The sequence below is a fragment of the Manis javanica genome, chromosome 17 (genome assembly GCF_040802235.1).
Source record: "Manis javanica isolate MJ-LG chromosome 17, MJ_LKY, whole genome shotgun sequence".
NCBI lineage: Eukaryota > Metazoa > Chordata > Mammalia > Pholidota > Manidae > Manis > Manis javanica.
Genome location: NC_133172.1, coordinates 63,172,656 through 63,198,985, shown reverse-complemented (window position 1 = coordinate 63,198,985; position 26,330 = coordinate 63,172,656). Strand labels below are relative to the sequence as shown.

Here is a 26,330-nt window from a genome sequence, read left to right as displayed (position 1 = left end):
TCATTTTTCCAACAGCATCTGCTCACTTGTGTCTCTGTCACATTTTGGTTATTCTTACAATTCTCCAAGCTTTTTCATTATCATTATTATATTGGTTGGGGTGACCTGTGATGAGTGATTACGACTCACTGAAAGCTCAGATGACGGTTAGCAATTTTTAGCAATAAAACAAGTGTTTTTTAATTAAAGTATGTACACCTTTTCAGACATGGCGCTATTGCACATTGCTAGGCTACAGTACGGTGTGAATGTAACTTAAATGCACTGGGAAACCAGAACATCCATCTGGCTCGCTTCCTGCGGTGGTCTGCAGCACCCCCGTCTCTGAGGGGGCCTGTATGTCCAGCGGGCTTGCAGAATCATCGTGTGGCACTCTCCAAAGAATGAACGCGGTGGGCAGGTCATGCCAAGGTCTGTGTGGGATGGGTCCGTGTGAGCCCACATGGCTCTGCTGCCGTCCCTCTGCAGGTTTCGCACACGCCATGCTGTCCAGTGTCCGACCACCTCTGACTCTGCTGGGCACTGCATTCGTGGCACGCGCTGTTTGATGTCATCTCACAAAGATCGATGTTGGCGTCTGCCCGGCGGCTGGGGACGCCTGCGATGCAGGATCACGGCAGCCTGACATTGGTGACGTGGACAACAGGAAGCTGAGTGGCTGTCCCTCCCCCCACTGAGAGGCCAGGAGTGCAGCCCTTCACGTCCCAACCCAAGTGAGAGGGTCCACTGGGACCCTGTTCTTTTGCACTGCAAGGCTGGTGAAAGCACAGCCTAGCTGCTCGGTTGCCGCTTGCTGGATGAGCAGCTGACGGAGGAGGATCGTGATCTCCACAGCCACCTTCTCCTGGGCAGTCCTGCCTCACCAGGACGCTACTCTCTGCCCTAAGCTTCCTGGGAACTTTCAGCAGATCCTCTGACTGCAGTGGGCCCTCCTGCTGTCCCTGTAGGACGGCTGTCTGCGCTCCAGAGGCCCCATCCTGCCCCCATTCACTTCCTGACTTTTTTTGGACGGGTGCAGTAGTTTGAAACTAACTCCCCCTATTAATTTGGAAGTTATACACTCTATTTCTAGGGTTACAATGGGTAAGGAATTACAATTCGGTGGACCAAATCCAATGTATTACTTTCCTACTGTTTTCCTGAATACTCCCTTCATCATATGCAAATTCTACTGCTCTTTTTAAGCCCCGTAAGACATTATTTTCTGTATACAGTCAACTTTTTTAGACTACAACATATTTACTACCACTCTCTCTACTCCTGCATCTCAGATCTGCCATCTGGGATCATGTTCCCTTTGCTGAAAGTATAGTCTTTAAGACTTTTAGTGAGAGTCTGCTAGTGGCAAACTTTGCCCTTTGTGCATGTGTTTTATTAAAAAATATGAAACAGCTTTTTAATTGAAGGACAGAGAAAAGCATACAATCATGGCACCCCTCCTGATAGAGTGAGCTCCCCTGGCTGGCCGGTGCCAGGCCCCCATCACTGCCACCGTACCCCAGATGGTCTCAAACAGAGCGATTCCTGTGCTGTTTGAAATGGGCACACATGGGGTCACACGGTACCCTTTCTCTCCACACTGTGTGTGTGACTTGTCGGTGTGACCCGGGGGCACTGGCCTGCTCAATCCCAGGGCTGTTTAGTACCTCATGGGCAAGCTGGCTACAAGGAGCTACTCAGTCTATTGGGATGGGCACCTGGAACTTCACTTCAGGGTGGCACCTGGGCCACGGGCCGTCCGGGCAGGTCTTCAAAGCATGTATGCCAAGAGGGGTCTGGGCGATGGGTGTGTGCTCACTTCAGTAGGGGGCACCACAGTTTTCCACACTGGCTACCAGCCCTGGCCCTGCACACAGCACAGGAGGCCCAGGGGCTCACATAACCTGGTTTCATTAGTCTTTTAAACCTAGTGATTCGGGGGTTCTCATGGGTCTGTTGACTTGACCAGTGAGGCTGGCCTTGCCCAGATGGTTATCAGCCATGTGGATCTTGTCCTGTGTCTATTCATGTGTTCACACCTTTTTTTCTTTTTTGGGGAGCAGTGAGTGAGTGGCAGTTACAGCCCTCATTTCAGTTGGAATTGCACTGAATCTGACATTTTTTCAAGGTCGAGGATTCCAATCCATGAACTTGTCATAAACCTCCATTTCTCACGTTTTCCTCACTTTTCGCTTCAATAATATTTTACAGCTTTCTGTCTCAGGTATTTCTCGCTAGACTATTTCTATGTAGTTGATGTGTCTGAAAGGCTGTAAGAAATGACATTTAAAAGTGAGCATTATGTAAGGGAGAAATGTAGGATTCACATTTAAATCAAGTATAAAAATCAAATGAATAAACATATTTGATCTGATTGTTTATAGTTCATGAGGCGTGATCAAAACTGAAAGTTTCTGTGATGACTGCCCTTGTACTGTTCACCATGTAAGAACTTATTCACTATGTAAGACCTTGTTCCCCATTTAAGAACTTGTTCGTTATGCTTCAGAAGATTGGAGACTGATGAGAATTAGGCTGGGGGTGGATTAATGATTGTGCATTGAGTCCCCTATACAGAATTTTATTGTTGTTAACAACCATTTGATCAATAAATGAGAGATAGCCTCTCAAAAAAGAAAGAAAGAACATAACCATAACTTTAAAGTCCTCTTTCTAGTGCCGTCCATTCTATCCCTTCACTTCCCACTCAGAGATCTCCATCCTGCAGGCTATATAATTTCCTTGCTTGTCTTAATAGTTTTACTATGTATGTTTACAACTCCTCTTTTACTCTTACACATTTCTTAACATTTACTTATTTATTAGTAAATAAATGGAATTTATTACATTAAAAAAAAGTGAGCATTATGGCTTCTGGCATTTAAAAATAACATTGGTTCTTGCATTTTGAGCAGGTGCCCGTGACCTTGCTAAATTCACTCCCAGCAGGCTCCTGTGGGTCTCTTTGGATTCTCTTCACACGGAACCACATGCCCTGCAAATACTGGCAGCTCTTCTGGCTTCTCAGACCTACGCCCTTAGCGCTCCCTCTCTGGCCAGGTTCTGCAGCGCAAGGCAAATACACTTGGCGCGAGGCAGCCACCCTCGTCCCCCACCGGCCAGGGGCAGCGCGTCCGCGCCTCACCCTTCACTGGGACGGGTGTCGCAGACTTCTTGTTTGATCAGGTGAGTTCCTTTCTATTCCTAGTTTGTTAGAAGATCTCTTGATCATGAAGGGCGTTGAACTGTCCAAATGATTTTTCTGCAATTATTGGGATGATCGTGTGGTTTATCTCTCTGTCACTGTGGATAATTACAGATTGGTTTTCTGAAAATTATACAAACCTTGCATCCTGAACCCAACACAACTCAGTCGTGATACATTATCATTGAACCTCACTAAATCTAGTTTGTTCACATGTTGCTTAGGATTGTTTGGGGTTTTCAAGAGAAACGCTGGCTTATCCCTGGCCTCCTCTCCCTCCCCACCCCCTGCTCTCCTCTTTGCTCTGAAACTCCCTTGTCAGGCTTTGGTGCCGCGGTTACACTGTCTCATAAGACAAGATGGGGCGCAAGCCTCTTCTGTTCTCCGAGGGGTTCTTAGCGGATCGCTGCTCTTCCTTAAGCATCTGGAAACCCTTGGCAGTGAAGCCATCGTAAGCTTTCCCTGTGACAAGATTTGCAGTTACAGGTAACTGGTTTTATAAAGAGAGGTGCCCTGAACAGCGATGGCAGCAACGGCAGGTCAGACGTGTCTGCGGCTCGTCCCTGACCAGAAGTCTCAGTGTGAACCACCCACGCGTGAACATACCTTGGCGAGAGCTGAGGACTCCAGGAGAGGGATCGCCACACCTGTGGGCAGGTGACACCAGTGAGGGAGGTAGAAATAGTGTCCTATTAGCCCCGTCACCCTCCCCGAGGCCCAGCAGAGATGCCCCCCCATGGGGGAGGGCAAAATGAAGTGAGTGCCCAACTTCATCACTGACTGCCCGGGGAAGCCCAGGCTCCCAGCACGCCCCTGTGGACCCCCCGGATACCAGCAGCAGCCACCCAGGGACACCCTCGGCACCCAGAGTCCTGGACAGGCTGGCTGGGGAAGGGCTCTCCCTGCCAGAGGCACTGCAGAGCCTGGACGAGGTGCCTCCTCCCTCAAATGTACAGACACCAACACAACAAGTCCACAGGGATCGTGAATCAAGGAAACGTGACACCAAAAGACAAAGCTAAAACTCCAGCTCCAACAGCTGACCTGGAGGACATGGAGACCGTGAAACGTCCGAAAAGGATTCACAGTAATCCTTCTGAAGAAATTCAGTGAACTCAAAGAAACACAGAAATGAGGAAAACAATGCACGAGCACAAGTCCAACTAAGAAAGAGACACACACACAAAAAAAACCCAGAACGAGGAGTTCAATCACCAAAATGAAAAGCTTCAGCAGAGGGAAGACAGGGCCTTTGGAATCACCGAGAGGAGGAAACAGGAAAAAGAGGGAACCCTGAGTGAACTACAAATAGCATTGAGAGAAACAAAAAACGTCAGCGGAGGCCCAGCCGAAGGGGAGGAAGGAGCAGAAGGTTCAGCTGAAGAAATGATGGCTGAGAACCTCCCGAATCGAGGGGCGGAGCTGCGCGTCCAAGGTCACGAAGCCCACACATCGTGCATTCCCCTAAAATGTCAGCCCAAAACTATGCTCTCCAAGACACATTATAATAAAACTGTTTAAAATCAAAGCCAAAGACAGAGTTTTAAAAGTAGCAAGAGGAAACTGATCATCACATACAGGAGACCCAGCAGATTTCTCAGCGGACGCCTTGTGGGCCAGGAAGACGAGGTGGTACATCCCAGGAAGAGCTGGCAGGGGCACTGCCAACCAGCACGCCCAGGAGGGGGTCCCACCCAGACCGAGCAGAGACCGGGGGTCCCACCCCCAGAGGCGCCTTCCGAGAAACACCGAAAGGACTTCTTCAGGCTGAAAGGGAAGGACGTTAATTAGTAACATGAAAACAGTGATATGAAACTACACAAAATACTGGCGATGGTAGGTACGGAGTCGGACTCAGAATGCCCCGTCACTGTGCCACGGCGGCATGTCACCACCTGCCTCTAGTATGAAGTTAAAGGACAAAAGTATTAAGAATAACTGTAACTACAATAATTTCTTAATGGATCCACAATATAAAAAGATGTAAATTGTGACATCAAAAACATATAATGGGGGAGATAAAAGAGTTTTTGTATATGGTTGAAGTTGCTGTCAGCTTAAAAAAAAAACAGTATAGTATCAGCTGTTAAGCCTCATGGGAAATACCACTGTGGAGAGTCACCAACTCAGGAAGACAGCAAGAGAGTAAGAAATGAGTAAGGCAACTACAAAACATTGGAAAACAATGTATAAGAGGCACAGCAATTCTTACCTATCAATAATTACTCTAAATATAAATGGATTAAATTATCCAATCAAAGGCAGAGCGTGGCTGAAATGGAATAAAAAACAAGTCTCAATTGTATGTGATCTAAAAAGAGATTCACTTTTAAGGACACACACAGACTCAAAATGAAGGGGTGGAAGATATTCCGTGAAAATGGAAAACGAGAGACAGCAGGGTAGCTATACTTATGTCCAAAAATATGGACTTGAGTCAAAAATTGTATCAAGAGATAAAGAAGGTCATTATATAATGACAAAGAGATTAATTCACCAATTCTTCAAGAAGATATAACAATTGTAAATATATACAGCTCATGGTTTTTTGAAAAGATAAACAAAATTGACAAACCTCTATGTAGACAGAAAAAAGGAAATAAGACTCAAAATCAAAAATGAAAGAGGAGACATCACAGCTGGTAACACAGAAATACAAAGGATTCTAAGGCACTACGATGAACAACAATTATACAACAACAAACTGGATACCCTAGGAGAAATGGATAAATTCCTGGAAACACACAATTTACTGTACTAAATCATGATTAGAAAATCTGAACAGGTCAGTAACATATTAAGCAGGAATTAAAAACCATTCAACACAGAGAAGTCCAGCCAAGATGGCTTCACTGATAAATTTTACCAAACATTTAAAGAATGTAAATCCTTGTAAAAATTCTTCCAAAAAACTGAAGAGGAGAAATACTTGCAAACTCACTTTACAAGGCTGACCTAACCTGATACCAAAGTCAGACAAGGGCACTACAAAAAAAGGCAACTATAGGTCAATATCCCTGATGAATACAGATGCAAAAATTCTTAACAAAATACTAGCAAACTGGATCCCATAATACAGTGAAAGGACCGTACACCATGCTAGGTGGACCACAAGGATGGCTCGATGTCCACAAATCAATCACATAGCGGCATGTTACACCAACAGGGTGAAAGGTAAAAACCATACGATCGTTTCTATAAATGCAGAAAAAGCATTTGGCAAAACACAACACCCCTTCAAGACCACAACCCTCAACACCTGGGGCACAGAAGGAACACGCTCCAGCGTAACAAAGGCCGTACGTGACAGGCGCGCAGCAAAGCCAGGCTCAGCCGCGGAGGGTGGAGAGCGTCCCCTTTACGATCAGGAACCAGACAAGGCTGTGTGCTGCCCCCACCAGTTCTGCCGAATGGTGATCAACATACATCAACTCTCTTACATGCAAGGTGTGCAGCATGAAGTCGGATCTGCATACACTGTGAAATGATCGCACAGGTCGGCCAGCATCCACTTCCCGCACAGATACAATAGCAGGGGGAGGAAACAAGGAATGTCTTCCCTGCGACGCGAGCTCGGCCCCTGCTCCCGCACTGCCTCTCGGATGCCGCGCGGCGGTGCTGGGGATCCCACCCCACCTCTTCACAGCCACAAACTGTGCCTGTTGATCCTCCACCTCCACTTCTCCCAAGCCCCCGCTGCAGCCTCAGGAAAACCACTAACCCGACCTCTTTTTCTGAGCCATTTTCGTTGTTGTTTTTAGATTCCCGCATGTAAATAAGATCATACGGTTTTGTCTTTCTCTGATTTCAATGAGCATAGTGCCCTCCAGGTCCACCCATGTTGTCACAAATGGTAGGATTTCTTTGTTTTATGGGTGAGTAATATTCCGCTGTTTCACATTTACACACACCACAAGCCCCTTATCCTGGAGAATGGACGGGAGCCCAGGATGCGGACACGCTGTCCCCCTGCAGGGGGCTGGGCACTCCCAGGGCAGGGTGGCGCAAAGGGCTGCGATCGTCGGCCGGCAGCTCCAAATGCTTCCCAGGAAAGGCGCTGAGCACAGGCTGAGCCAGTGATACGATTTTGTCGTGGGAACTCGACAAACCACCAAGGCCACTGCCAAACAGCGAGGGCCAGACACTGCTGGCCACTTGCTGAAGCGATCACCTCCGGGGCTTCTGTTTGGAACTGGCGTCTGCCTTCTCTCTTCTACTCTTGGCTGACAAGGCTTTGCCCCGCGGGTGTGATGTGCCCCAGGGACCCACAGAGCTGTAACTCCCTGGAGCTGGGAGAGTCCAGTGTCACACACAGAACGGTGTCCCCGTGGCAGTGTCCACAGGACTGGCACTATCCCGAGGGACCCTGTGTGAGAGCAGGGTGCCCCACCGCACAGGCCCTGTTACATCCGACTGGCAACGGCCGCCAGCACGGCAGCACTGCCGGCAGGGCCCTGGGGGATCCCTGGCCCCAGCGGGGTGAGGCTGACTGCGGGCGCACCACCTCTGAAGTGGAAATCACACAGGGCTGCTGTGGTCATAAATACTTTTTATTTCATTAGAAATGCATAATTACAGTGCTGAGAGCATTTCCCCCTAGAAAAGTAGGTAAGCAATATTTCCATCAAAATCGTTAGTTGTCTTTTGCAAATACCTATTTTTGTGACACCGAACAGAGCACACAGCAAAAGGCTTTGGCTACTCCACTTTTTTTTCGATTTTCTTTTTTGTTATAAACACCATAGCAAATTAAAAAAGCAGTTTGGACAGAGAAAAATACTGCAGTTCTTGGTTTGCGCGTGTGCTTAATGCGATCCACACCGTGCTCCCCACTAGACACCAACGGAGCGACTCAAAAGAAAGGGGTCTTCTGGCAGGGGCGGCGCTTCGTGAGCATCACCCTTTATTTACTGAGGCGCTTCCTCCTGCGGACGAGGCTTTCGGGTGCCCTTCAACACAGCACGCGCGGTCACCGTGGGGCCGGGGTGCACGGAGAGCAGGGCAGGGCCGGGCCGGGGCTGAGGGAGCCGCGGCACGGTCTCAGGTCCTGTCGAGGCCAGGCGGCGTCCGGCCTCACTGGATCTGGATGGCCCCATGCTCGAGCTGCATGTCGGGCGGCAGGGCCTCGGCTGTCTGCAAGGGGAGAGAGGAGGGCTCTCCATGCAGGTCCCCACCAGGCAACGCCCAGGCCACCCACGGTCACAAAGCACCAGGGGTCTTCACGCACAGCAGGGCCAGAGGGGGCTGGGCCTGAGGCTCGGCCCCGCCGTGGGAGACGCCTCCCCCGGGACCCAGGCCGCTCACAGTGGGGCCGCAGTCCCTCTCTGGCCCATGCACGAGGGCCCCCTGCCCCTGAAGACTTCCCATCTCCCCGCCCTGCGCAGTAGCCGGAAGGAGTCCCACGTCCTTCAGCACATCCACAGAATGTCAGATGCCACGTCACCTTCTTACAGGAACCGTTCTGAAGGTCCAGGACAGCACTTTAGGGCAGCTACTTTTTTCTACTTAAAGACCTAAGTTCTAACCAATGAACTATGGATACTAAAAGGATTTTAAATGCATATTCAGTTTCAAGATAAGTTAAAGGGAAAAAATAAATCTTGGAATAAGTCATTAATCATCTCAACCATCCACAAAGTACCCTGAAATGGAGATTTTGGAGTTTTCCAGGCTGCCCAAAGCTGTCAGTCAAAGGCAATGTCACAAAGATCAGACCCTCAGAGAGGGGCTTCCAGCCTCCCTGGCAGGAAATTTAGCTGGAGGGGCTGGCTGCAGCGACGGTGAGGATGAGGCAGAGGGAGCGGTGGGGACAGGAAGGCAGGCGTCTTACTGGGTTTAATTCTGCACTTCTGAAATACCCATGTCACATGATGCTCAACACTGCACCAGGAGCACCGCACTGTCCAGAGCCCAGGTTGGCAGCCGGGCAGGAGTGCCAAGAAGGGTCTGGACCTGTGACACAGACTGGAGGGGCTCCCCTCGAGCTTCTGGAAGCAGGGGTGGCCTAGACAGTGCTGGGAGGGCAGGGCCATGCAGGGTGGGTGGGTCACGGGTGGCTGGTGGGCACTCCCAGGACCAAGGGCCCCTCCTCTTGAAACACTGGGACCCAGGCATGTGTGACCGTGATGGGGGCTGAGGTGGGCCGGGCCAGGGATGAGGGGAGACCCATGTTCTGACAGGGACCCCCCTCAGCCCCTCTCCCTTGTCCTCAAAATTTGGCAGCCAGACCCACGCCCCAGGCAGGAGGTGGCAGAGCCGCCTGCAGAAAGACAAGGAGAAAGAAGACCAAGAGCTGCAGCCAGACACCCCGGGCACTGTGGTGCCCACCCTTTCCTCCCCAGGGTGACAGGACGCCGGCACAGCACCCACAGAGTGAGGGGAGAGGCCCTGCCTGGGAGTCTGGGGCCTTAAGTCTAAGTGCCGAAGTGCTGGGGGTGGCCGGTGCCGTCCTCGGAAGCTCTCTGCCCACAGAAACATATCCTGTCCTGGAAGACGAGCCAAGACTCCTCACTCTGAGAACAGGGAGGCCTTGAGGACGTGTGAAAACACCGCCCCTGCTTCTGGCCTGCCCCCCAGAGAAGGGAAAGGTGAGTACAGCGCTTGGCTGAGGTCCGAGAGAGGCAGTATGAAAACAAAGGTGCTGCGCCACATCGGGGCTGCAGCCATGGTCTGTCTGTCTGTGTTGCCTGTGTTTCTTGTTCTCTCATTCCACCCACTAAGCTTAGGCTTTCTCTGAAGCAGTTTCTCTGTTTCGCTTATTGGGCTTAATGAACAGTGCTTGAGTGATTCGCTCTCAGCGTTCTGCCGCGATCAACCCGCAGCTCTGCTGGACAGAGCACCAAAGACCAATAGCATTGCGATGCACGCGGCTCCTCAGCGCTGAGCCTGGCGAAGGCGGGACAGACCCAGAGGCCGCCAGAGGACGCTGGGAGGCAGGGCAGGAGCTCACCACGGTCAGAGCAAGTAAACCTGCCACACAACGGCTCTCGCCTGGGTCCCAGCAGTGAGGCCAGTGATTTAACCTACAGCCCATGAGGTTTAAGGGTGGAGACACGTGTGTGTCCCTCAAGGAGCCGGCAGCCCTGCCCTCGGTTCCGATGGGCCACTGCGCCTTGGGATCCTGTGGTGACTCTCGTAAGAGCAGGAACATACCCTGACTTCAGGACGGCTGTTCTGAACACAATCAGCCCGCACACGGAGCCCCGTCATGCTGTCTCCCCCAGCTGGCTCCCCACCCCAACCCCGGGGGCCCAGGCCTGGCTCCCCAGACTCAGGGGGCTCCCCAGACCCAGGGGGCTCTGAAGAGAGAGGCCATAGCGCTCCTTGGACCAAGGCACCGCCTGTGGGGCTGCTCTGGGACGCTGCGAGCACGTGGGGCAGCACCCTCTGGTCTGGCACCTCAGGAGCTCCCAGAGCTTCCGTAAAGCACCAGGGATGAGAAGCATAGAGCAGTGTGGCCAGCACAACCAGACGGTGAGCAGCTCCCGTGGGGCTGGCATGTGCTGGACAAGCGCATGGTGAACGAAGGGCTCCTGGCAAGGCTGCCAGCTGATGTGCTGAGCACCCGGTGGGAAGGCGGAAACCTGGCCAGATGGTGACCTCAGGGCCTCGTGCAAACACTGCAGCCATGAGAAGCCAGCCTGCATGTCCACCACAGAGGGAGGAGCTGCTCCAAGGCCAGTGCCCACCGACCTGCCCTGGGAAAATGGCCACACCAGAAGCCGGCGGCCTGCAGAGGTGCTGGGCTGGGCCAGGTCCTGCCCCAACCAGAGCAGCAAGGGCTCAGGTGAACTGGGACCTGCTGGCTCCAGAGCCGAGGAGCCAGTCTGCAGAAGGGGGACAGGGCAGAACCATATTATCCCTCTGAATCTACGGACAAGCATTTGCACAAGACAGACTATCTCCAGAATCCACCTGAGATTAGCCCGTGGCCAGGAACTAGCTTCTGACTTCACATCTTCAGACACTTATAAAAAATATGACCCCAAATGAGTGTCTGTGTCCAGATGGTGCACCTTCTGGTGGTAATTTACCTTCCTCCTGGGCAGCATCAGAAGCGGAAATACCTGGACGGCGCCCACACCCGCGGAAGGGGAGAACCCACCTGAGCTGCGGCGCTGTGGTCGGTCACTGGAGCCAGCTGCACATACTGGACCTGGATGTCACTGCCCTGGAGCGGCGACCCATCCACCCCGGCGGTGGCAGCGTCCGAAGAGGCGACGGCTATGAGCTGGGCTCCCTGCAGCACCTGCAGACACAGAGCAGGCCGCCATGAGCGCAGGTGCCAGTCCCCAGTGGCTGCACGGCGGCCGGGTCTGCACTCCTTTCCGTGGGTCCCCGTGTCATCAGTCACCTTCCGGTGTGCGCATGTGCTGAGGGCACAGCATGACAGCTGTGCCAGCATGTCTGCAGGAGACTGCCCTCAGACGTGCCCATGTCGGGCACCTGACTGACAGAATGAGGCAGCTTGTTCCCAGCAGCAAAGCTGGGGGAGAATAAGCAGCGCTCAGGGCCCCTCGGCCCCCCGGCCAGGCCCCCCTGCTCCCAGCTGCTCCCAGCTCCGGCCTGCATCTGAGGTAGGCCCTGTGGAGGTGAGCCGGCCGGATTCTCCTGTGGTCAAAAGGCGGCCAGTCCTTTCCTCCCAAACCCCCTTTACTTCCCGCCCACCACAGAGCTCAGCCGCAGTGTCCCAGTCCCTTCTGGGGACAGGCGGTGGCTAGGGCGGACAGTGGTCCCCCCACCCCGGATTCCTCCGTCGAAGCCCCAGCCCCTAACAAGGTAGGGTTCGGGAGTGGCTGAGGTCAGAGGAGATCAAGAGGGTGGACCCCCGAGACAAGATCAGTGCCCCTCCAAGAGGAGCAGGAGTCACAGGCTCTCTGGGCACCGAGGACAGCGACACAAGGACAAGGCCAGGAAGGGCCTGGCCCCACCAGCACCTGCTGCAGCCTCGGCCCAAGGAGCCACCCGCCGTGGACGCCCCAGCCTGCTGTATCGTGGTGGCTGCCCGAGCTCAGGCACGGTGACGGCAGTAAGCCTCATCCCCCCCCACTCTGCTCCTCGGGAGATGAGGTTCAAGAACTCTGGCCACCACAGGGGCCCAGGGCAATGAGGGAGCAGACAAAACCTGCCCAGCAAGTTTGGAGATGGCCGGAAGGACAGGTGGCGGTCATGAAAAGCCAGCCGACTGTGGATAAAGTGAAGGTTCTTACGGCTGGGGTTCTCACCTGGCCCTGGTCGGCTTGCTCACTACACACGTGTGGGCAATGCATCATTACTGACTCTATATAATAAAGAGCTCCGCCCAGTGCTCTGGGCTACTGCACAGCTGCAGGAGAGCAGAGACTCAGGAGAGCAGAGACTGGAGTGGTGGCAGCACCGAGGACAGAGGCCCAGAGGACGGCTGTGTAGGGGCAGAGAGGGCCAGAGGCAGGGACTGGCCTGCTGCATGCAGACTCGCTCTGAGTGGACAGGATTCTAGGGACTGACCTGCCACCATAGGAATTAAGTTGTGTATAAGCCTTTCACCCCAAGAACGTTCCACTGTCATTCCTCGGTCTCACTGAATCCATAGTGAACTTGTCCAGGGCTTGAACCCACTGGCAAGATAATTGGCGACAGTGGGCAGGATGCACTGTTGGCCCAGGAACAGAAGAGGCTGCCCTCCTGGGAGGAGTGTTTCCACGGGATGCACCTATGGACGGGGAGACATCCGAGTGTCCCCCGGTGCACATGCGGTCCGACGTGGTCTGCCTCCTAGAGGACTGGGCCCCACCCCAAGGCTGGGAAGGGGTGGAGGTGACACCCGAGGCAGTAGGTGGCCCTTAGCAAATTAGGGAATTCCTTAGAGAAACCAAGCGCCCATGAGGCGGGAACAGTGGGGAGTCTTTTTCTCACAGTCCTAAGAGAGGCCATAAGGGAGAGAGACGCCCCCCCGCGGGAAGGAAGAGGAGAGGCAGCGCAAGCACGTGAGCCGCGAGGCGCCCCTGAAGAGGGAGAAAATTTGTTAGTGGCTGAAATGGCGTCACTAAGAGGCGCCGTGGAAACGCTAAGGGATGTCGTGGTGCCCGAGAGGCAGCGGCCCGAGCGCAGGCCGCCAGGCGCGAGGGGCAGGTGGAGGACGCAGCGGGGCCGTCAGCCCCAGAAATGGAGGAGCAGGGGTCTGAAGAACAGATCAGGGTGGAGGCCCTGCGGGTGTCAGAGGCACCGGCCCCTCCTTGGTGGAAACCCCACCAGCTGAAAGTCGGTGGAAAGCCCAGAAGAAAATAAAGACCCGGCCACCGCGGGTTCCTCCAGGAGGGGTGCAGCCCCTGCCCAGGTCGGGGAGCGCTCCGTGCTCTGCTTCTAGCCTCAGGCTCAAGCAGTGAAAGCACAGAAGAAAATATCGTCTACTCGGAGGAAGAATTTAAAGGGCCCCGTGAAGGTCACGAGGACCCAGATGTGGGCTGGCCTGATAAAGGCAGGAGCCGACGGAGGGAAATTGGATGGGATGTCAAACAGAATCTTACTGGCGCTGTGGCAACAATGGAGACCAGGACAGTGGTTCGGGCTGCTAAGGCCAAAGCAGAAGCCAGAGACAAAGCAACAAGATGGGCGTGAGTGCCTGCAGGACTTCCTGCTGGAGAAGGTGGGCATTGTAAGGCCCACCCATGGTCCTTTTGGTTAACTCACCTGAGAACTGGTTTGAATTCAGCCAGGATGACCACTTGGTGGCAATGGATCTCCTCAGGCTTGAGGGTTATTATAATTTGTTGTAATCTGTTATTTGTGTTCTGTATTATGTTATTATGGAACTTGGTTACAGTGTTCCAGCTTCCTCATACAAGGACCACTGCAGAGGATTCAGGGCACACAGACGGCGAGGCGAGAATCCTGGAGGGGTGGAGTGTGGATGCAGTGAAGGTTCCTGTGGCCGGGGTTCTCACCTGGCCCTGGTTGGCTTGCTCACTACACATGTGTGGGCAACATGTTGTCATAGACTCTATAAATAAAGAGCCCTGCCCAGTGCTCTGGGCGACACAGTGGCATGGCTGCCTTTGCAGGAGAGCAGAGACTGGAGTGGTGGCAGCGCCAAGAACAGAGACTGAGAAGGATGCAGGGGCGGAGAGGCCCAGAGGCAGAGACCGGCCTGCTGCATGCAGACTCGCTCTGAGTGGACGGGATTCTAGTGACTGACATGCCATGGTGGGAATGCAGTTGGGTATAAACGCTTTCACCCCAAGAACATTCTATTGCCATATCTCGGTCTCCCTGAATCCATAGTGGACTTGTCCGGGGCTGGAACCCACTGGCCAGACACCCACCAATTAACAAACAGGCATCGACACTGAACCTCAGGCTGGATGCCCACTGGTGTCAACTGTCCAGAACTTGAAGGGACACTCTTAGACACACTGTGTCATCTTCAGTGGCTCTCAGACTCAGTGTATATACACTCTAAGTTCAGCTTAGGAGAATCCCTTTGGCGAGGTCCTCTCTCCCGGTGCCATGAAGAGCCTCTCTGGGAGAATTCTGATCTGCAGACACAGAACCCGGACCCGACAGGGAGAGACCACATGTTCAGAAAGAGGAACGTGTAAGGCAGCCCTGGACGCAGCCCGGCTCTGGAGCGCCTCACACACAACACTCAGCAGGAGCTCCAGCAGGGTCCGGCCTCCCACCGCACCTTCAGGGGGCATGTGAAGCGTTGGCAGCCAAGGCAGTGTGTGGTCGCAAGCAGCTTGTGTGACAAAGGGAGGCCTGGTGTGCGGGACACACCTGCCTGTCTTCTCTGCATGGTGTGCTTGGAGCCCAACTCTGAGGTTTGATAACCTGACACAGGAATCAGAAACTGGGCAAACGCTTAACTTCAGGTATAAAGAATTTCTTTAAACTTTCTCCAAGTAGAAAAACACCAAAAAAGCAATGCCTCATGCTTGGCCAACCGCAGGCCTCTGGCGGAGCACACGGACCTCTCACCTTTCACTCATGACACACTTCCCTGCCAGGAGTGGTGCAGGGCTCTGTCCCTGCCGCCCCTCAGGCACTGGAAATGAGAATAATGAAATGGAGGGGGGAGGGAGGGGAGACTTCCTCCCGAAGGCAGCGCATCCCAAAACAACCACAGCCGTTCTGCACAGACGGGGCTCAGCTCACCCCGCCGGAGGGCGAGGGCGCAGTGGGGGCGGCGCACAGCTGAAATCCGCCCGGGCCACTTCACGATCTTTGCCTTCCTTCAGGGGGCAACATGAAAGAGTGGCCTGGGTTTTATAAAAGTGTCCGTAGTTGTTTACACATGAAATAATTCCTACATCATTTTCCTGCCCTGATGCATGATATGCACACAGTGGCTTTCACTGCAACGTGTTCTCTCACACCCTTACACACATACACACACACACACACACACATACACACCCCCTACACCCACTACACGCCCCCCACAAACACACCCTAAACACCCCCTCCACATACCCCCACGTGTACATACACACTCACAACCCCCCTCTTCTCACTTCAAAAAATCCCTGCAGCAAAATATTGGTTACTTCCCATCTCTTCTAATCTTTTTCCCAGCTGGGTTTAGAAGGCCTCGTATTATGGAAAAAGTTTGAAAGTCACAGAAATCTACTTTTAAGCATAGTATAAGAAGGGACACAAATTCCAAAAAAGTTGAGAGTAGTTTACAGAGCCCCTCAGCTGTCGCTAGCTGGACACTGGTAACGCTGCCTCACGGACACACACAGGGAGTTCACTGGAACGTCACTGGGTCGCTGGGCTTTAGTATATATGTGTGTGTGCGCAGTGCGCACTCATGAGAGACGTGAGCGTGGCAGAGCACACACAGAATCTCCCAAGCTGTGAATAAGCAGACATTGCTTAGCCTATAGATACGTACAAACCTTTTTCATACACATCTTAAATAAGATCAGCTACCACTGCTCACAAAAAAGACTGACGTACCATATCAAAATACGCTGCTAGTTCCAGCAGCACTCACCATTGGTGACTCATGATCTAAGCAGCATGACTAAAGCCCAAGTCGTTAAAGATTCCCATGTGGCTGGAAACCTCCTAAACGTAGGGAAATTACTCACCCAGATTTGAAAGTTTCGATAGATATGACACTGCCTAGCGCCAGAGTTTGGACAAAGTGAATGCCCGCTGTGCAACACAGAGAAGACAAGTAGTGACTACAGCATCTCACTATGCTGATGGACAGTGACTGTAATGGGGTTTGTGGGGGGGACTTGGTGATGGGGGAGTCTAGTAAACATAATGTTCCTCATGTAATTGTAGAATAATGATACCAAAAAAAAAAAAAGTGAATGCTCGCCTCATACCGCCTACAGTACGGATCACACCGCGCTGTGTGTGCAGCCCGCATCTGGACGCTGTTCTGCTCGGCCCTAAGTGCCCACGGAGTGCACAGAGCAGGGCAACGGGACAAGGCAGGAAGCAGCTGCCCTAATCTCTCTCCACTTTCTTACACGTTTCCATAGCTTTCCTTATTTCACCCGCAACGATCCTACTGGCCGGGCAGGATGCACTGCCGCTTCAGTCTCAACAGAAGGAAGCAGAGACTAGGAGAGAAGCCAGACTAGAGAACACATCTCATGACCACCGGAATCGCTGACTGGTGGAGGGAGTGGGAACGGCGGAGCTGACGGCGCCCCAGAGAGCGCAGCTGGTCTGGGGCCCCAGGGGCCAAGGGGCTGGTTCGGATCCATCCTGGCTTCATCTCCCTGGGCCATCCCAGAAAAGCTACTGTCCCAGGTGTAAAAGGGAAACAGCACTCACCCAGCTCCCCAATTCACTTCATTTCCTCAACAGAAATCCTATGAGAGGCTATAATCTAGGAAAATGCATGTGTCCAGCTCCAGAAAGGGACAGCTGTCACCGCACAGAGAGGCCAGCTCCTCGTGGCGCTTTGGCAGGGAGGCATGGTGCGGCTGCCTCATGGCGACTGCGTGTCACGGAGGGCCTGGGGCCCGACGGTGACGTGACCCCTGCTTACTCTTGGTTCGGTTTTCACTTCTAGTAACAACTTAGTATTAACTAAAACCAGAAATGCAGCAGTGCCCTCTCAGGGCTGGGTGCCGGTCCTGGGGTGTTGACAAGCCCAGGAAACAGGGTGCAGCCCCAGACGTGGCGCTCCAGCAGAATGGGAGTGAGCCGGCAGGGGCTGCCAACGATCCAAAAATAGACTGCTGCTGGAGTGTTGTTTCCTAGTCACATGAATAAACATTTAGGTCTTTGTTTTGCTTGCTTCAACTCTCCCAAAACAAGATTGAACAGAAGGCAAAGGATATCTCAGAAACGGTATACACCCAAATTTTTTAAATCTGAACTTTTTAATGCAGAAAACATTTCCAGACTGTTCTAACAGCTCAGCAACTGTTTAACAATGCACAGGTATAAAAATGCTCTGACTTTATCATCAGCCAAGCTGGCCCAGCACAGCATGGTTAATGAGTCACAAAGTTTCTCCACGGGGGTTTTGTGTCCTTCAGGTCAGGATGGGCATCCACAGACCAACCGCCCACCCATCAGCCTGACCAGGGAAGGCTGCTTTTACCCAACGAACATCTAGGTGAGGACACTCCTCACTGTACTGGGCCAGCCCAGACCCCTGAACTCCATGCAGTCCACACCTCCTGGGTGCCTCCCGAGCTCGGGCAGGGCCCCTCCGCACATGGCACAGGCCCTCACTTTAAAGAGCTCAGAGCTGAGCCAAGATGGGTACAGGGTGGTTTCTGAGAGATGCTGTACCCTCCTTGTGGGCAACCACACACCTCATCCTTCCCAGTTCAAGGTTACGGCCCCTTAAAGGAAAGCAGGCACCATGGGGCTGTGGGGCTGCAGCCTCAGCTCTCATACACCACTGGCGCCCGCCACCACCCAGAGGCCCCGGCCGCACAGGGGCCTGCAGAGCAGAGCTGAGGGGCACGGGAACACAGCCCACACGGGCTCCTGGCCGTGGGCCAGCCCAGCTCCAGTCCCAGAAGTGAGCCCCCAGCTGACCCCAGCGATGCCATGTGGAGCAGACCCACCATCCGCTGAGCCCAAAAAACCCAGTCATGAAAGATGGTTATGCTTGTTGTCTTCGGCTCTAAGTTTTGGTGTGGTTTATACATCAAGAGGTAACCGAAGACAGAAGGATGGCTACACTGGCGCAGAGGGTCATGGAATCGGGCTTGGAAGCTTCGTGACAGAGTTTACCGTGTTTGCAACTTGCTGTCCAAGAGTCTAAAGAAAATAAATACACACACTCCCGAATTCCTCATAGAACCATATGGATTTCAGGTTGTACTTCTATACAATGCAATCATGACTCGTTTGCGACTGGTTCTGATTCCAGCAGCTGTAGAAACAGACTCCTCTGCATTGAGGTACCAGCGCCAATTAATAGCTGCGACGTTAGAACACCAAGTCCCTCCCTGTTCACCTGGTTCCCATCCACATGGCTGTGGGCAGGCAAACTGCGTACTCAGTTTTCCGGGGGACTCAGAGCTCAAAGCTCTCAAGTAGATGCCAGAGGCAGTACATGTGCAGATGAAAGCGCTCCATCCGCTTCAGGCACGGAGCCCACCCACTGGGGCTGAAACACCCGAGTGAACCCAAGGCAAGGATTCAGCTCCTCATCAAGGTGACCGAAATGCCCAGCTGCCCCAGGGCTGAACACCAGGCCCACACAGCTGTCCTCCTGCAGAGAATTCCTGATTTGAGTCTGTTACATGTTGCTCTGATTAAAACAGCACATCTCCTACCCTCATGCAATCAAAACACCCAAGAGAACAATTATCTTTAGGGAAGAGGGAACAAATCGAGCCCTTCCGTTTTTGCACACCTAGAGGAGCCATGGGCGGTGCTGAGCCGGGGGGCTGGGAGCTCTGTCAGCGAGCGTGTGGCCTCGGAGTCAGTCCTGCTTCCACTGGGGTGCAAGGCTGGGTGGCTCCACACAGAACCTGCTGCAGGGCAGCACCCGCCATGCAGTCTCAGAACCAACACCCCGCTGCCTGTCACAAGGACGTGAACGTCAGCGCCTTGCACTCTCTCATCAGTTTGTTTTGTGGAAGAGAATCTTGACACTGAGAATATTTTCAGAATAAACACTTTGCAGCCACTTCTTTCCTCTCCTACTCAAATTTAACCTCTCTGCATAATGTCTACGCTTCCATGTTTAATTCTGTAATTGCATGGCAATCTCCTAAACTGAGTAAAATTATGTGTTTCTCCAACTGATTAGAGAAGTCTGGAAAATTATTTTGAGTTGTACAAGTCTTCAATCACATAAAATTAATCAGAACCAAAGAATGTATCCCTTGTTATCTAAACTCTGAGCATCCAAATATTCTCTATAAAAACTTGGCAACATTTTTACCCAAAATTCACCATTCAAATTGAAAAACTGCTGTAACAAACTGGCAGCCAACTATTTGAGTTGCATGTGATTTCTGAGAGGCTGGAGGTGCTGGGATTCCATCTGAGCTCCCACCTCCACCCCAGCTGGGGCTCCCACAGATTGAAAGTGTCACAGGCCAGCTCCCCCCACCTTCCTAAGGGCTACCTTAAGTCCCAGTCGGCTTCTGCCAGCACCTCAGGACATTACTAAGCGGGGTCAAACTCAGATAACATCTTTAAAATCACTTGACTGCAGTACACAGTCCTCACTGTGTAAAGAGAAGACAATTCACGCCCCCCGTTTCAGTGGACTCCACAAAAAACACAGAACTCTCTGGTACCGAGTGTGCGAGCATTACACCATTAGGTCATTGGTGCGTGAAAGGCTCTGAATGGGACGGAACCCTCTGTGGAGGTAACACGGCTGAGAGAGTGTTCGGTGTTGGAACGATGGGCGTCTGGGAAGGGCTGGAGCTGCTGTCACTGTTCCCGGTTAAAACATCAGGCCAGGAAGCCCCCACACACTGAAGTCCTGCTGTCCAGCGCGTGTTCAGGAGAAGGGGGGACCTGAAGAGGGAGGAGCCTCACCAGACTGACGCTGGCTCAGAGTCACAAGCGGTGCCTCTGAGCTCTAACAAGGGCTGGCAGAGCAGACATGTGCACCGTAGTTCACCTACCAGATGCCTCGATGCGCAGGCTTCACGGTGCAGGCCAGGCTGACCTGCCCCACAGGGGAGGCGGCATGAGTGCAAAGTGGTACTGTGAGCAGCGCAGGCTCTGGGCAGGACCCCCCTTCCTCTACGGGGAAGCCTGCCTATTTTCCCCTTCTCACCTGAAAAAGCTCTTTCAGCAAATTCAGGCTGACCACGCACCTTCTTGACTTCACCTAGTGAGCCAGGGATCAGCGGCATCCAGGCTTGATTACTGACCTGTCCTACTTTGGGGGACTGTTGGTGGAGGTCCCACTTTTGAGGCTCAAATTCAAATCTTGAAAGTTGAAAGGGGTTTCAGAGATCCTCTTGGCCCAATTACTCCATTTTTCCAGAGAAAAGTCTGATTTAGAAGTAACACTACTTCTGTCCACAAAACTCTTTGGGGTTCCTCACTGAAGGCTGATGAAGAAAACACCCCCAGTGGCCAGTGCCCAGGCCTTCTGTGCCCACAGCCTGTGCCCAGAGGAGAGGCTCCTGCTGAGCAAGACCGTTTCCCCTTCTCCTCAAGAGCAGCATCTTTTTGCTTGAACCCAGAGCCAACATGTCCTCCTCTTTGCAAAAGAACAGCCCGGGTCCCAGGGAGCAGAGCCATCGGACCGGACCGGACTGGAGGTGGTAAGGCTTCTGAACGGTGGAGGCGCAGAGACAGGATGTGAGGCTGGAAGTCAAGGGCGACGCCAGCAAAAGCCCGTGGAAGGACAGGCGCTGTGCACAGGAACACAGCAGTTTCCTGGAATTAAGGTTACTTACTCCCAGCACACACTTTCAACCACATCATTCTTAATGTACAAAACTGGGCCAAATTCTGATCCTGTGCTATTCATTTAAAAGTTTTTAAAAAATGTCTTGCTAAGGTTAAAATGTCCCCATAACTTGACAAGTATTTTCTGGGTGTACAGAGACACAGCCGAGAAGACGCCCGTGGCCAGAGTGAGCCCCGAGTCAGCTTCCTGCCTCGGCCTTCTCCGCCGCGTGAGCGCCCTGAGGACCGCTCTGCATTCGCTTGGCCGAACTCGGCTTCCTGGTTCAGGGAAAGGAGCGATTCACTGAAGCCTTGACCAAGATGTCACTCTAGCAAATGGATACTTGGTAAGAAATGTGACTGGCGCCGTCTCCCAGCAATCACAACGGTTCTCGGCCGTTCCCAGGCCAGGGCCCGGGCTCTGTCATGCGCCAGTCAAGTCCAGTCCGTCGGCAGCACCGTGAACTAGAACCTGGGGCTTCTGGTGGCACAAACTAAAGCCTCAGGCTGGCCAGGCTCTACTTGTTAGGAGTTCTGTAAGATCACTTACATTTACACTACGTTTGGTGTTTCTTTAACAATCATTTTAACTCATTTTAAAAAGTTAAATTTCTAAGCTAAACTGTTTACAGTGATTAAGCCCAGATGGTCTGCTTTCTTTAAAAGGTTCACACATGGAGACCATTTTACCAAGAAAGGGAGTATTTCCTAAGCAATCGATGTTTTATGCACGCAGCTCTCTAAGCAACGTTGTCTGAAAACCTGTCACGTGCCCACAACGAACCTGAGGGGACGCCGGGCTCCACAGCAGGAGCTGCTCAGAGCGCAGGCCAGTGACACCGCTCCAGGACAGAGCTGGCATCGCTCTCCGGAAAAACGGCTTCCCTCAGACCCTGCCCTCACTCGGTGCCATGCCTGCGGCATGCCTGAGGGCCCGAGCCCAGGCTCTTCTCTCCCGGAAAGGAAGCGCCCCCCTCTAGCACCCACCAGGGCCGGGGCTGAGCCTTGGCCGCCCTCTGCTCCTGCTGAAGCCCCACCAGCTTCCTGTAGCTGGCACTGCCCATTCTGTTTCAGGGACCCGGAGACCCTAGCAGAAAGTGCTCAAGTCACCTCCACAGGATGGTGCCCTGGAGGAATGGCAGCACTGGGACCTGGGTCCCAATACAACTGCCGCCCACCCAGCTCTCTTCCTAAGAGTACTGTACCCAAGCCGGGCCCTCCTCTGTACCCACGAGAGGCATCCGGAGGCACTGCAGTGCAAGGAGATGGGTGTAACCTAGGGGCAAGAGCCAGAAGGGGTGCTTCACCCCCGCCCCCCTCCCATCTCATCCACACGCCCCACTTCAGCCCGCACATGGGTGCCTGGCAGGGCCTACCTGAATGCAGGGGCCCCACAACCCCTCATTTTCTCTGGTGCAGCGTCAGTGGGGGATTCAGGCACCCGCATCCCACATGTGCCCCAGAAGCCATGGAGAAGGCCCTCCCTCTTGGCACCCCAGTGCTCCAGCAGCCCCTGGCACACGTGCCAGCTGCACCCGGCCCTCCACACGGCTCCTCTTTCCACACCTGCCCCAGGAGAGCAATGGGAGACATGTGCAAACATAGCTGCCCAGAAGCCTGGCAGCAAGCATACCCCTCCAGGATCACCGTGCCACCTTCAGGCCATGCCACCAGCCACGTGGCATGAAAGGCAGAAACACATGGAGCCCGACTCCAGGGTCCTCAGGGAGATTGCGTTTTAATGCTCAAGCAACCAAGGGCGTCCCAAATTTCCAATCTAGACCCAACACCCTGAGAAGTAGGCTAAAGCAGTTTTTATTTAAGGTGCTATAATCACTTCCTTAAGCTTGAATGTACTATTGATTTATCATCCTGACTATCTTTGGATTTATCAAAATACGAGGTGAAATGTGTTAATATTTACAGTGTAAATTGCAAATAGTTGTAAATGTTTTAAAAATTACTTGATCGCAATAGCTTAGAACTGTAAGCTCCTAAGAGAGACATCAGTCGTGATCTATTCTAGCACTTTCCAAGCAGCAGGTCATGAAATCAATCTGACGTGTCCCAACCAGCATTCAGAAAAGATGAAAGGCAACGGGAGGCAGGGCAGACGGGAGCGAAGCACCTGGAGGCGGCAGATCTGCGCGCGGTGAAGCCGAGCGCCCGCCTGCAGGCCCGGCTCCAGCTGTGCGGGGAGCGAGGGAGGAGCTCGGGAGTCAGATTCAAGCCTATTTTCCTACGTGGACGCTGAGGCTGCACAGCTGCACACGGCACAAATTCACCTTTCAACAGGCAGGCTGACACCTGCTCCACTGTGCAGACTGTGCACGGGAGGGTCCCAGGGTCACGCGGCTCTGCTGGGGCCAGGACGCCCCACCGCTCACAGCCCCACAGTAAGTGAGGACGGGCCTGAGGCGGCCAGGATGACTCAGAGCTGACGCCCGGCTGGTGGCAGGGCGACTGTGCCAAAGGGGGGCGCCTCCCCGGGCGGCCAGCCAGTCCGCCCGCCTGAGCCCCGTACCACCCCATGTAAAGGCCCAGGACCTTGTGACGGAGGTTCTCACCTATGATGCATCAGAAATCATCTCGTCTGCCTCACTGCAAACTGCGATCCTATGGCTCTTAATATTTGAGGGCCTTTGGTCTTCATTTTCAGAATCTTCTGGAAATCCATAGTGAGTCAAAACTTCTATTACACCTGACACTGACTTGGAAAACAGGAATCCCTTAGATGAGGAATCACTGTGCAGACCTGGCGCACCTGGTTTGTCTGAACGTCCAGCCGCATCACGCCCTCCGCCTCCGGCTCGCATCAGTCTTCTGGGAACTCGCCGTGTCTCTGATGCTGGCTGACTTACCAGACGAAGCGCACCCTCTATCAGACAGACTCCACAGCCGCATACGTCACTGAGGGGCGAGGACACCCCTGAGCCAGTCCAAGCGCACACTGTCCCCATATGCTTATTTGCTCTTTGCTCACAGGACGGCGACTGATTAATTCTGAGGCTCTGAGCGGGTAGCAAAGGAGACGGGGGCCGTGTGAACTCACTTGCGTCCCCAGAGCACTGCGGTCGGCCCGGGGACGACAGGAGACAGCACGTGAGCAGCCCAGGGCCGCGCCTCCCAGTGAGAGCTGCCCGCCCGGAGCACAGCACAGCAGGCGTGCGGGGGGCAGGCCGGGGGCCTCCCGAGCAGGCGCTCTCGCCCAGAGCCCGGGACCGGAATCAGCGTCTGCTCTGTAATCTTGACCCAAGCAGAGGTGGCCTTGTGGCCTCCCCCCAACAGCGGATTAGATGAAGGATGAGGAGCGGTCACTACAAGAGGGTGTGCATGGCCAAACACGGAGGGACGGGGATGGGGACCACCTACAAGTCCTCCACGGCCAGCCAGGCCCCAGCCTGCTCCCCACCGCGGCCTCCCTGGGGACGCGGCTCCCCCCTAAGCCTCTCGCTCTCCACAGGGCTGCCGGTCGGCTCTCTCCAGCCCTCCCTCCTTTCCCGCATGTGGGGACAGTGCCCACTGCCGCCCTATGCCTGCAGCCTGTGGCTGTCATGTGCCAGGCGCTTGTCCCACTGACCCACGGCAACACCACCAGGGGCCATGCCCCCAAGCAGCAGTATGCACGTGGCTCCCACGTGGCGTGGGACTGGGATCTCTTGGTATTTAAGCTGAAGGAAACACATGACTCAGAAAGGATGGCCCCTGGCAGACCCAGGTTTCAGGATCATGCGAACGCACATTAAAGGCCACAGGACATGAAGCCATCAGATCGGCCTACTGGGAACACGGCTTACTGCCGACTCAGCCTTACAAACCCTACCACCAGCAGCGGCCATGAACAAGCCCAGCACACATCTCCCTCCCCTCCGCTGCCCAGGCACAAAGGGGCCAGGTGCCCTCACGTGAGCTGTGTGCTGACGCAGGAACAGCAGCACACAGGAGAAGCAGAGCACAAAGAGACCAGCGAGGCACGCGGGCAGCAGGGGGTGGGCGCGGGGCGGGCTCCTCCCGGTCGGGGAGGCGAAGGCCTGCCCACCGCCTCGCGGGGCTTTCAGCTGCTCCCTGAGCATTTCAAGTGTCACCACATGATCATTCTTAATGACACTGAAACTATTAGGTAAGAATAAATCAAGCCGATGAGCTAGTCAGAGGATCCGTGAACTCAAAAAGCATCACACGGAAGTCTCTTCATGGGCTTCCCTAGTTCAGAAGGGTACTGCTTTGCCCAAAGTTGGGGAGCCACTCAACACCTCTCCCCCATAAGAAGGGGCAGAGCCCTGTGTAAGCAGCCTTCAGTCAGTCACAGGCCGTCTCTGAGCAGGGCTGGCAGAGGCTCCCGTCACCCGGGGCCTGGGGCAGCTGTCTGGGAGTCTGAGGCCACCCTGGCTGAGGGGGGAGGGCCCCAGCCCAAGCAGGGTCCTCTCGGGGGCCTGACACAGAGACCGAGGTGGGGCCTGGGCAGGCAGGGGCCGCCACCTCCTGCCTCCAGCGCTGCTGAGCTTTTGGTCAGACCTATGAGTGACATCGAGTTGAGACAGGTGTGTATGCCTTGTGAAACAGAATGGTGTTTTGCAAATATTTGGTCAGTTTAGTAAATGAAGTTGTTATGAGCAAGGTAGCTTAATGGGAACAGGAACCAGCCAAATGATAAAATAGCAAGAGAGAATTTCCACACATGGGAAATGAGGAGGGGTTAAGTAAACAGGTCTGCCAGAACAGGTGGCTTTGTATGAACACACAGTGTGTCAGAAGGCACAGTTTCCTTTAGAAAAGGAAAAGATGTGAAAATGTACCTCCCTGAAGCCACCAGCAGCTTCGCTGCACCTCAGAAAGCACATCTCACCCAAGATCCCCACAGCTGGGCGCACACTGTACAGACGGCTGGCACTGGGGCACCCTGTGGCCGTTTCAGTTATTCTTTTTGTTGGAGATTAAAGTGCCAGTTGGCATTTGACCACAGAAAACACAAACAAAGGCCACGTCTGTCTACTGTGTTATTGCCCCAACATGGTCATCAACGCCATTCACATAATGAACAGAGGGGGCATGTTCGCCTGTAAGGCACAGCACTACGTGACACCCCACAGAGCTCAGCCCGGAGCCCCACGAGCACAAGTCCCAGTCTCTCAGGTGTCCGTGGCCACCTGGAGCAAAGCCAGTGCTTCCCAGGGCCAACCTGTACCATTTACTGTCTGGCCATGCCCCCCAGCAGGCAGGCATCAAGCGAGGGCAGGCGAGTAGCACGTACCTGCCCATCCTGTCCCACGTGGTGTATCTGCAGATTGCCCTGCAAAATGGACAGAAAAGG

The 26,330-nt window shown here is 53.7% G+C and overlaps 1 protein-coding gene across 7 annotated transcripts in view; it reads right to left on the bottom strand.

Annotated features, from left to right (window-relative positions):
* BANP (BTG3 associated nuclear protein) overlaps positions 1 to 26,330 on the bottom strand; it is a 223,671-nt gene that overhangs the window by 127,613 nt on the left and 69,728 nt on the right. For 5 of the 7 annotated variants that reach the window (XR_012126924.1, XR_012126921.1, XR_012126922.1 and 2 more), the window contains 2 exons: positions 26,271 to 26,309; positions 11,289 to 11,432 (listed from right to left, as the gene is read on the bottom strand). Coding sequence is in view for 3 of the 7 variants with exons in the window: in XM_036993788.2 (XP_036849683.2) it covers positions 11,289 to 11,432; positions 26,271 to 26,309 (183 nt within the window). In the remaining 4 variants the exon portion in view is untranslated. Of the gene's footprint in view, positions 1 to 7,716; positions 8,318 to 11,288; positions 11,433 to 26,270; positions 26,310 to 26,330 lie in introns of those variants that run through there. The other 2 variants (XM_017677764.3, XM_036993789.2) reach the window with 1 other exon arrangement.